The sequence below is a fragment of the Molossus molossus genome, unplaced genomic scaffold (assembly GCF_014108415.1).
Source record: "Molossus molossus isolate mMolMol1 unplaced genomic scaffold, mMolMol1.p scaffold_m16_p_5, whole genome shotgun sequence".
Classification (NCBI taxonomy): domain Eukaryota; kingdom Metazoa; phylum Chordata; class Mammalia; order Chiroptera; family Molossidae; genus Molossus; species Molossus molossus.
This window is the reverse complement of record NW_023425388.1, coordinates 5923819-5936402: the sequence shown is the minus strand read 5'-3', so window position 1 is coordinate 5936402 and position 12584 is coordinate 5923819. Positions and strand designations below refer to the sequence as shown.

Genomic DNA, 12584 nt, shown 5'->3' with positions numbered 1-12584 from the left:
TTATGTTCCATTAATCTGGAAAACTCTAAGGCTGATTATGTTTACTCCTCACCAAGCTGGCTAAAAAGGAACATGAGCTTCTAAGGAAACACTCCAGGTCATTATCTAGGCTGCACTGTCAACTGAAGGGACGGTATCATCTAAGAAAAGATTACAAATTATCCAAAATTATCCAAGACCAATCACTGAAAGACAATTAAGAGAGTGTCTGTGATTAACTGGAAATTGTAGATAACAGATAACAAATTTTTCTGAATTAGTGAGCCCTCTACATGACTGGGCCAAATAAAACATATCAGAACCATGTCCATGGGATACAAACCAAAGCCTTCAGTGATCTCACAATATCTCTTGACAATTACCTCTAAAATCCCAGACTGTCATAAAGTCTTCTACGGGCATGAAAGGATAAGACCACACTCAAAGGCAGTGGTTCTTAAAGTGGAAGTGGGGGATGATATTGTCCCCAGGAGACATTCTGCAAGGTCTGGAGACTTTTTTGGTTGTCACTCTTGGAGGTTGCTACTGGCCTCCAATGGTGGAGTCCAGGGATGCTGCTAAATGCCTACAAAGAACAGGCCAGCCCCACAATAGAGAAATCTGGTGCAAAAGCTGAGAAACGCTGCTCTACAGACGTTAACTCAAAGACATGCCAGCATCAAAGACCTTGCCTTTCAGAGTGTGGCCCTTGATCCAGGAGGTAAGGCTACTGCCTCCTTGTCTCAGAACAACTGCCACCCAGCTACATTCGACAATCTTCAGGCCTGTCCTAGAATTGTACTTGACCACCCTCGGGCAGGCCTGTACTACAAGGCTGATGGCAGCGCAAGCAGCACCACCCACTGCTAACTGAAAAGACCCAGCACTTCTCCTCTAGTCAACTAACTCATAACAAAACAGCATCAGTTCCTCCGTCTCCGATGACAGCACCCTCAGCCCAGCACCTTGTTATGATATCTAATGACCGATAGTTCAGCAAGTGCTGAACCAGAGGAGATCCACCGGTCTGACGCTCCCAGTCCAAAGTCTGCCTTACTGCTGCTTGTTGAGGGGCCTTATCCTAACAGTGAAAAGGAGTAATACCAGTAACACCAGGATGGTTCCAGAGTGTCTGCCTTCTTATAGTGCCTCAAGTTGTACTTGATCCATATCTACTGCCTGAGTAGTAAATGCTACTTACTGTTTAGCTGTTGTCCTGATCATTTCAACTAATGATTCAGAGACAGAAACAGTATGAAATCATGGTGATCAGCGCTCAAATTCACCCTCAAGAAGGTCCAACAGCAGTAGTGAGGATCTAAACAGTCTCTGGTGACCTCTCCTAGAACTCAAAGAGCCAACCACCTCCAACAACAAAGACAGAGAGAGAGAGAAGAGAGAGAGAGGTGGACTGTTCTAAAGACAATAGAAAAAGCAGCCACTGGGATGTAAAATGGTGTGGCTGCTGTAGAAAACAGTTAAAAAGTTAAACACAGAGCTACCATATGAACCAGCAATTCCACTCTTAGGTATGTGCCCAAGAGAACTGAAAACGTATGTTCACACAAAAACTTATACACAGATGTTCACAGCAGCACTACCCATAATAACTAAAATGTGAAAACCACCCAAATGCTCATCCATTGACTCTTCTCTGCAAACTTGGACAAGGTGACCCAAGATGACCTATAGGTCAGGATACAGAACTGGCCCCTATTCTTAAATATACAGAACCACACAAGTCTAGGGCTAGGGGAGATATTCATTATCATCGGAGGTCTAAGACTCTTCTCGGAAGATGAAATTGATGGTCACAGATGCAAGAACACAGGCCTGGTCAGTGGCGGAAGCAAAGCTGAACACTGGGCCTCAATCCCCCACCCCCATCTCTATCTCGTGCATCACACTGCTTCCCTGGTTAGTAGGAGTGTGTGGAGGAAGGGAACAGAAAGGAGAAGCATGAGGAGCCAGGCGAAGTGATGATCACTGACACAAGAGTACTCTATTGACTTTGTGGATTGATTATGTCCATGAAAAATAAGTTGGATCCAGTCCTGTCTATAAATTATCAACAGTCATAAAGTAATTTCCCCCAACCACCTCCACAAGTGACACACTCAAGGAATGGAATCAGTGGGTACCAAAGCCCTGCTGAAGTAAGTCTTGCTCTGTGTGGTGATCCCCTGCACGGCTGATCACCCAAGGTAGTCAGAGGCCAGTGGTCAGTGGGCACAGCCAGTCCTTGCAGCTAATCATCCTGAGTAAAACCCTCCCTTTGACGTGCCAACAACAATCAAGACTCAATTACACAGAATGGTATAAAGTCCACACCAAGAGTGCACCTTGAGGGCCCAGCTGGGTGACCAGGGAGGCTGAGCCACTGGACCCTACAGGAAACCTACTATAATAGGCCACCCTAGGAAGCCTAGGGGACATAGCAACTCTACCTAATACATAGAAACAAATACAGGGAGGCAGCCAAAATGAGAACAAAGAAACGTCCCAAATGAAAGAACAAAACAAAACTCCAGGGTAAGAACTAAATAAAATGGAGATAAGCAATCTAACAGATGCAGAGTTCAAAACACTGCTTATATGGATGCTCAATGAACTTAGTGAGAATTTCAAGGAACTTCGTGAGGACCTCAAGAGCATAATAAAGGACCAGTCAGAAATGAAGGATGCACTAACTGAAATAAAAAATAATTTACAGGGAAGAAGCAAACCATCGATTTTGAATATAAGAAAGCAAAAAACACCCAATCAGACCAGCAAAAAGAAAAAAGAATCCAAAAAAATGAGGATAGTATAAGGAGCCTGTGGAACAACTTCAAATGTACCAACATTCACATCATGGGAGTGCCAGAAGGAGAAGAGAGAGAGCAAGAAATTGAAAACCTATTTGAAAAAATAATGACAGAAAACTTCCCTAACTTGGTGAAGGAAACAGACATACAAGTCCAGGAAGCACAGAGTCCCAAACAAGATGAACCCAAAAAGGTCCACACCAAGACACATCATCATCAAAATGCAAAAGGTTCAAGACAAAGAGAGAATCTTAAAAGCAGAAACAGAAAAGCAGTTAGTTACCTACAACAGAGCTCTCCCATAAGGCTATCAGTTGATTTCTCAAAAGAAACTTTGTAGGCCAGAAAGGAGTGGCAAGAAAGATTTAAAGCGATGAAAAGCAAGGACCTGCAATCATGATTACTCTATCCTGCAAAGCTATCATTTAGAATTGATGGCCATATAAAGAGTTTCCAAAATAAAAAGCTAAAGGAGTTCATTACCACCAAACCAGTATTCTATGAAATGTTGACAAGTCTTCTTGAAGAAGATAAAAAAAATATGAGCAATAAATGGCAATAAATACATATCTATCAACAATCAAATCTACAAACAAAATAAACAGGCAGAACAGAAACAGACTCATAGATACAGAAAACTTTTGTTGGTTGCCAGATAGGAGGGGGGTTGGGTGAAAAAGATGAAGGGATTGAGAAGTTCAAATTGGTTGTTAGACTGATGAACCTCAAAGGGAAGCGGGGAGGTAGGGCTGGAAGCAAGAAACCAAAGAACTTATATGCAAATCCAATAGACACAGACAACAGTGTGGGGAAGGCAGAAGGGAGGTGAGAGTGGGGAAGAGGGTATCAAGGGGGGAAAAGAGGAGGGACATTTGTAATACATTCAACAATAAAAATAAATTTAAAAGAGGGGAAAAAGTAACTCCCATTCTGAAATCATTAACATCATTCAAATGAATAAACCCAGAATAAAGAGGCAAAGAGTTTAATTATGACTTTCAAGCAACCAAAAAGCAGTTAGAAAAATAAGTTTTCCACTTGTAAGGTAAGCAAGTTAATCTTCGCAGGACTGTGATAACAATTTGACGTCTTCTTTCATGCCTGTCCCCTTATACAAGTTACTGAAAATAATCACATCCTTATGTTAAAGAGCAGCTTGGTATACAATGTGCCATCACCTCCATAGTTCAGTAGAATATTTAAACAGTGTGTAAGGTCATTAGAACAGGTTCAACTGTTCCACTTTGCAGATGTGGATCAGAAAGCCCACAGAATTTACATCCTGAGAAATGGACTAGCTGGGCCTGAAAATCTAGACCCTTTCACTATACTATTATTAAGGACAGTGACTATGGATGAGTAAGAAATCTAAACTTCAAAGTTTAAACAAATCCTTGACTTCTAGATTTTGCTTTAGGATGTAGCAAATTGGAAAGAGCTACACCTCAATTCTTTAACGTTTAAAAGGTGGGGGCGGTATTTTGCAAAATCAAAACTTTTCTTGAACACATTAGAGAGCTGAGGTCAGAGGTCAACCAACTAACATGAGAAATAAGAAAAGGCAGGGGCTCCAAGAAGAGCTGTGAGGCAGGCACTTGCTTACCTGGGGCGGACGCTGGACACCATACAAGCCAGTAGGAAAAATCCAGCTAAAAGTTTTAACAAAGTGCCAGATCAGCAGTTGCCTTAGGCTAACAGCAGACAGAGTAGCTGACTACAAAAGGCAGGGGTGGGGAGATACTGAGGTGGTTTGGGGGAGGTAACAGAACTGCTCCACATCCTAACTGTGGTGTATGCATTTGCCAAAACCTAGGAAGTGCAAAAAGGTAAGGGAAAATCCGTAAAGAATGAGTTTCTTGTATGTACATTTTTTAAAAGAATCCTTGTTTCAGAAGGCAGAGGATCTATGTGACAGCTAACTAAGGTCTCTGCTGTACTGCCCAAGGAACAGTGTCTTACTATTTGAGATGCACAAGCCCCCAAGGCCTCTACAAAACAGCACTTAAATAAAACCACCATAGTATGCAATACTCCCAGTAAAATTCATCAGGGTGGAATAAAAAAAACATGTAAGTGTCCACTTGTCGACTCTTTGAGATAGTTCCTGTGTGAGTCACTCCAAGCAGCGAAAAACAAAGCCAAGTTGAGCTTATGTGCTGGGCAACAGGCTGGCTCTGCCCACTGGCCAACTGCCTCACCACTACACACCAGCTGGCAATTCAAGCAGCTCCAATGCACAACTCAGCAGAATGACAAATCACATATGTCACAGACCTTTGGTGTCACTTGCAAATAGCAAAATATATAGTCATCAAATTTACAAATGCCTTCTGTTAAAAAAAAAATCCTTAAAACAATTTTAAACAGTATAGCAATGCAAGCCTCTTCCAGTGGGAAGGTGCGAGAATGAAAGCACATGACGCCTGCCGCCCTTCAGCAGATTAGAGGGCTGGGTAAACCAGGACTGGCCTGGAGCCCACGAGTCTCAACATCTCCCCGGAAGAAGGAACACAGAAAGTATGAAGAGACCATGTCTACACAGACCTGCTTCATTGGTATTTCAATAAGTGAAGGATATTGCTGTGAGGAAAAATAACACGTCCTCGCTCTTTAATGTCAAAGAATTACCCTAAAATACATAGCAGAAATGAAAAAGCAACATAGTCACAGTAATCTATTTAACTATTTCATTGACTTCGGAGCAAAGAGTCTCAGTCCTCACTAGTACATACCATTCACTCCCACTAAACCAAGAGATCAGTTCTTGTTTGGCTTTATCCTTTACAACAGTTTGGCCACAGAATTTTATCTTAACTAGAACTATAACTTTGGGGAGAAATTCACAGAACAGTTTAGGTTTTGGAATTCCTTAATTATCATAGCACAACAGCAGTAATAGTTTAGGCTTTTACTTTACTAGACATTAATAAAGTGACAATGACTCTAAATAATAAGCAGCTCAACACACAATTTTGTCCTGATGTTTATAGACACAGACCGAGCATGCGAACCCATCCCATGCTTCCTAAGACCAGGCATGCTTACTCAACTGTACCATACTTACCAGAATGCCCTACATGATGTGCCACAACTCACACCTAGTACCTATCCCAGATCCCTGAACCATAGTCTCCAAGGTAAGAACCACATGGCATTTGAGAAAGTTCCTGAGATGTTGATGCTCATACCTCTGACCGTAGTCACTGCTGTAGGGCACTGCCCACTGGCCCACTTACAACAGTCACTATGCTTAAAAGAATTACTTACTTGTCACAATTCCAGCCAAAGCAAAAACAAACTGATTTTCATCTGAATCGAGCTCCTTGACATCCCCATCCAGTGACTTCACAAAACTCTCCATTGTCTGACCCGTGATGTTGAAAAACTTCAAAGCTTTATCCTGAAAGTTTGAAAGTAAGAATATCACACCCTTCTCAATTACCAGTATAAAAACATTTTAAAAGTACAAGATACAGTAGAAATACCCTGGTGTTAATTACAGAAGCAATATTTAAAAATCTATTCTTCGTGAAAAAATTTCTATTGAAAAGGTGAGGAAAAACGGCTTTGCTTTACTAGGCATTAATAGAATTATTAGTAGAAAGATCACCCTGAAGAGTAATGCAAAGAGTAAAATAAAAATACATAGGGGAAACAGCTCAAAATGTACACAGTGATGGAAGCATTGGGATGAATCCACCCAAAAGTATACTAGAAAATATGTCCCGTTTGTGTTAGGCATGAAACCAGAGGTTTTCAAACCTTTGGCAAAATCGCTTTTCGAATAAAATCTTAACTGAAATCTTAACAAGTGCAAGAGATAAAGATGGCGAACAGGCTTATCGGGCAGTTCATGTCCTGGCTAAGTATTTCCCAGTTTGCAGAACCTCTGCAGCACTTCCCTGAGGAATCGCCTGAAAACCAAGGCACAAGGGAGCTTCAAGGGTGACGCTCATGTTCTAAGACTGCATTGTGGTGATGTTGCACAACTCTGGAAACCAGCTGTACACTTGCAGATGTGTACACTGTATGGTATGTAAATTATCTCTCAATAAAGTTCAATAAACTTTTAAAAATATATTTAGTCTCTCTCCTGAAAGTCAAATACAATTTTAATTTTTATAAACGATGAGTAGTTTATTACTGGTCTCCCGGCAAACATCCCCTCCTGACTTTGATTTCCATCATGACACCCCACTCTCGCAGAGTCACACCTCAGTCTTCCTTGGTGGTTGTCAATCCATCAGCCATGGAGTCACGCTGTCACCACACAGGCCTCAGCCACAGGCTCTCCTTCCCTCCCATCTCCCCTACAGAGAGCCTGCTCACTCTAGCTGAGCACTGGGACTCTAACTCGTCTTCCTGTCCAGTCTGCAGACCCCAGTCCCCACCTCTAGTCCACCCTCACTTGCTGTCAGGTTAACCTTCCCAAACTCTCCTCTTGTCCCATCCTCTTTTACTCAACCCTCAAGAATCCAGTCCTCCCGCCTCTTGGATTGCATCATCAACCTGCCCTGGCGGTCTTCCAAAATCACACCCCACCCCACCTTGTGAGCCTTCTCTCCCCATGACTTTACCATACAACCCTCCACTCTGTGTCAACTAACCCACTCACCTTCCCAAACGCTCTACCTCTGATATGCTATTTCTTGCCTCATGAGCCACCCTCCCCATTCCTGCCAATGCTGCCTGTTCAAGTTCATCAAAATGATCTCAAAGCTCTCTTCCTCTGTGGAGTTCTTTAATGTGTGTGTGTGCTATTAACATGTATACATTACATTGCATATAGCATTCAATAAGTTAAAAATTACATTACCCAATGGCTAACATATGTAAAAGCACTTTAAACTTTGTTAAATGTACACAAATGCCAAGTAATAATACTTAAGTGGTTCTACTACCACAAACGCCAAACAGTTCTGGGATCTTACGACATTTGTTTTATATACTCCCAGAGCACGAGGGTACAGAGGGCTCCACACAGCTGGCATTCCAACACTCTGATGAATGAAGAAATTGATGCAGTCTGTAAGCCCTAAGAGACGTGCTGCACCCTCCCAGTCACGTAAGCACTCATCAACAATGTCCAGTTGGTCATGCTTACTCCTCCCAGAATGGCTTTGACGACCTCCTCACTGCTGGAGACGCCCCAGAGCAGGGTGCAAGCTGCTGCCCCCATCTCTGTGCAATACTCTGCCTGCTGCAGGAGTTGCTGCTTCGCTTCATTCAGCTGCTGGCGAAGAGCCAGTTTCTCCTGAAATCAAAACAAAATCAGAAAAATGAATAGCATTCAACTTTGAAATATCTCATGTTTTCTCTTTCAAAGATATATGAAAGAAAAGAAATGCACGCAGAATTATAGAAAACAGTTGGCAAATGAAAACTAGTCCTTAGAGAGCCATAATCTATATTTTAAAAATAAACTTCAGTGGCAAAATTAACACTCTCAGAAAAGAACATCCTATTGGATTCGAGTTTATAAATACCATCAATGTTGACAAGCTTTTCACCTAGGGGAGAAGAGGGTGCAGTGGGGTCACAAGTTCATCTTCTTCAAGTCATATGAAAACGTTAGACATCTCAGGTCCCAAGTGGCTATATACCCAGGACCAGCACCAACTGCAACACCTGAACAAAATAACAACCACACACAGCAGTCCACACACAGAGCAACATTTTAATAAAGGAGACTGTTGCCTCCAAATGGCTCACTCCACTGCAAAAATGCCATAGGACCCAGCTAAGACCATTAGGAAAGACGGGAGTAGAAGAAGAGTGGGAAGGAAGGGCCTCCTAGCCATGTACCTGGCACAGAAGGTAAGTGCCAGTATAACAAGAAGATGAGGCTAGCAAAGACTTCTCACCTCCCACCAACAGCCTCTGAGGACACCTAGCTGGCAAGTCTGAGCCAGGGCTCTCACCAAGGAGAAAGATGGTGAACTGTCCTCCTGATGTCCTCTCTGACCACCAAAGACTCCTAAAGGTTCACCTCTAGGTGGGTCTTAGGTGATGTGGGGATTCCTGCGCCCCACCCCACCCCCACCAGTTTCACTATTCCTTGTTACCTGAAATTCCCTTAGATGATAGCATTTCCTTACTTAATGAGAGAAACTTAAAAGTGTAAAAATAGAGTTAAATTAATGTATTACAATGTGTAGCTCAGTAGCTCACAAAGTTAAAGTATATTAGATCTTCCACGTTCTTCTCTTAGAGAGGTGAGAGTACAGGACAAAGTCGAGGGGCTTTTTGTCTAAGGGAGAAGACAGAGCAGTGGGGCCACAGATCAAGCTTTGTTGACCTCATAACTTGACCCAGGATGGCCCATTCATATGCACCTGGAAAGGCTGCATTTGGTATACAGGGTGGACAAAATGAGGCCTACAGTTGTGAATATGCAAAACACAGAGTTAATAAAGCTATTGTAATAATCATAACCTGCATGTCTTTTTCCATATGAAAAATTGTAAATCTATTTTTGCCCACCCCTGTACATTCATACTCATTTTAAGAGAAAAGTGGTCATTGAGCCGATGACACATGCTAATACTGCTTAAGTGATTTTTTCATTTCTACTTCTTCAGATCTGACTTCATCATAACAGTAATCTGGATACTTAGGTTCATTCTTCAGTGTCTATAGCGGAAGCCACTCAAGTCATGGTGACATATGCAAAAAACTGCATCAGAGCATTTCCTTTAAGATTTCTAGCTTTTCTTACAATTGGAGAAGACTGGATTTCAATTAGTCTGTTTATGGTGGTTCTTCTGCAAGATCACATAGGAACTGCTGAGAGTAGCCAGAGAGGGTGTCTTCACCATGGTTCCATTTGGTGGTTGCAGGCAGGTGGCCCAGACACAGGGCTGCACACACAGTACAGCAATATTAAAAAAAACTCAAAGAAAACAATTTCATTCACATCAAAGTAAGAAAAATTTAGAAACATTGAAAAAGTAGTTCATGACCTGTAGAATAAAAACTACAAAGCATTACTGAGAAAAAATAAGATTTAAATATACGCAGACCTCATATTTTTGTTGTTGTTGTTGGTTAATCCTCACCCAAGGATATTCTTTCCATTGATTTTTAGAGAGAGTGGGAGGGAGGGGGAAAAGAGAGAGAAACATCAATGTGAGAGAGACACAATGACTGGCTGCCTCCTGCACAAGCCCCGACCAGAGCCGGGGATCGAACCTGCAACCCAGGTTCATGCCCTTGACCAGGAATCAAACCTGCGATGCTTTGGTGTGCAGACCAAAGCTCTAACCACTTAACCACACTGGCCAGAGCAGTAGACCTCATTTTATTGGGCTTTGCTTCACTGCACTCAGATACGGTGTTTTTTATCAATTGAATGTTTGTGGCAACCCTGCATCAAGCAAGTCTATAGGTGCCATTTTTTCAACAGCTTCACTCATTTCGTGTCCCTGTGTCACACTAGTAATTGTCACAATATTTTAAACTTTTTCATTATTATGATATTTGGTATGATGCTCTGTCAGTGATCTTTGATGTTACTATTGTAATTGTTTTGGGGAGCAAGAAACTGTACCCATTTAAGATGGTGAATTTAATAAATATTGTGTATGTTCTGACTGCTCTATCCACCAGCCATTCCCATCTCACTTCCTGAGACACAACAATACTGAAATCAGGCCAATTAATAACCCTTCAATGGCCCTATGTGTTCAAGTGAAAGGAAGGGTTGCACGCCTGTCACTTTAAATCAAAAGCTAAAAATGATTAAACTTAGTGAGGAAGGCATACTGAAAGCTGGGCCAGGTTGAAAGCTAGGCCTCTTACACCAGTTGGCAAAGCTGTGAATGCAAAGGAACAGTTCTTGAAGGAAATTAAAAGTGCTATTCCAGTGAACACATGAATGATAAGAAAGTGAAACAGCCTTATTGCTGATATGGAGAAAGTTTTGGAAGCCTGGATATAAGATCAAACCAGCCACAACATTCCCTTAGGCCAAAGCCTAATCCAGAGCAAGGCCCTACCTCTCAATTCTTTGAAGGCTGAGAGAGGTGAGGAAACTGCTGAAGAAAAATTTGAAGTGAGCAGAGGTTGGTTCATGAGGTTCACAGAAAGAAGTCATCTCCATAATATAAAAGCATAAGGTGAAGCAGCAAGTGCTGATGTAGAAGCTGCAGTAAGTTACCCAGAAGATCTAGCTAAGATAATTAATGAAGGTGGCTACACTACACAACACATTTTCAATGTAGACAAAATAGCCTTATATTGGAAGAAGAGGCCATGTAGGGCTTTCCTACTAGAGAAGTCAATGCCTGGCTTCAAGTTTCAAAGGACAGCCTGACTCTCTTGTTAAAGGCTAATATAGCTGTGACTTTAAGTTGAAGCCAGTGCTCATTTACCATTTAGAAAACCCTAGGGCCCTTAGAATATGCTAAATCTCCTCTGCCAGTGCTTTATAAATGGAACAACAAAGGATGGATGACAGCACACTATTTACAATGGTTTACTAAATATTTTAAGCTCCTGTTGAAACCTAATGCGCAAAAAAAAGGTTCCTTTCAAAATATCACTGCTCATTGACAGTACACTTGGTCACCCATGAGCTCTGATGGAGGTATACAATGAGATTAAAGTTGTTTTCATGCCTGCTACAGAACATCCATTCTACAGCCCATAAGTCAAGAAGTAATTTAGACTTTTAAGTCTTATGATTTAAGAAATACTTTTGCAAGACTCTAATAGCCATCCATAGTGATTCCTCTGATGGACCTGGGCAAAGTAAATTGAAAACCTTCTGGAAAGGATGTACCATTCTAGATGCCACTAAGAATATGCATGATTTGTCTAGCCGGTGTGGCTCAGTGGTTGAGCATCGACCCATGCACCAAGAGGTCGCTGGTTTGATTCCCGGTCAGGGCACATGCCTACGTGGGAGGCATGCAGGAAGCAGCCAATCGATGTTCTCTCTCATCAATGTTTCTATTCCTCTCTCCCTCTCACTTCCTCTCTCTCTAAAATCAATAAAGAAAAACAAAATTAAAAAAAAAAAAGAATATGCATGATTCATGGGAAGAGATCAAAATATCAACATTAACAAAAATTTGGAAATTGATTCCTACCCTTACTGATAACTTTGAGGGGCTCAAGGCTTCAGTGGAGGAAGTAACTACAGATGTAGTGGAAACAGCAAGAGAACTAGAATTAGATCCTGAAGATATGACTGAATTGCTGCAACCTGATTATAAAACGAACAAACAAGGATTTGCTTCTCATATATGAGAAAAGAAAATGATTTCTTGAGATGGAATCCACTCCTGGTGAAGATGTTGTGAAGACTGTTTAAATGTCAACAAAGAGCCCTGGCCGGTTTGGCTCAGCGGTTAGAGCATCAGCCTGCGATCCGGAGAGACCCGGGTTCGGTTTCCGCTAAGGGCATGTACCTCGGTTGCAGTTTGTCCCCGGCCCTGGTTGGTCGTGCGGGTGGCAGCCACTTGATGTGTCTCTTTCACATCGATGTTTCTCTCTCCCTCTCTCTTCCTCTCTCTCCCTCCCACTCTATCTGTGCAAAAAATGGAAAAATGTCCTCGGGTGAGGATAAAAAAAAAAAAAATGTCAACAAAGAGTTTAGACTATTACATAAACTTAGTTGATAAGGCAGCAGCAGGGTTTGAGAGGACTGACTTCAATTTTGAGAGAAATTCTTCTATGGGTAAAATACTATCAAACAGCATCACATACTACAGAGAAGTCATTTGTGAAAGGAAGAGTCAATCCATGTGGCAAACTTCACTGTTGCCTTATTTTAAGAAATGTCACAACCACCTC

The 12584-nt window shown here is 41.9% G+C and overlaps 1 protein-coding gene across 2 annotated transcripts in view; it reads right to left on the bottom strand.

Moving 5' to 3' along the window:
- The window catches only part of LOC118617564 (heat shock transcription factor 2 binding protein), a 100680-nt gene that overhangs the window by 56323 nt on the left and 31773 nt on the right, over window positions 1-12584 (bottom strand). For both annotated transcript variants that reach the window (XM_036243548.1, XM_036243549.1), the window contains 2 exons: window positions 7891-8040; window positions 6054-6186 (listed from right to left, as the gene is read on the bottom strand). In XM_036243548.1, coding sequence (XP_036099441.1) covers window positions 6054-6186; window positions 7891-8040 — 283 coding nt within the window. The remainder of the gene's footprint in view (window positions 1-6053; window positions 6187-7890; window positions 8041-12584) is intronic.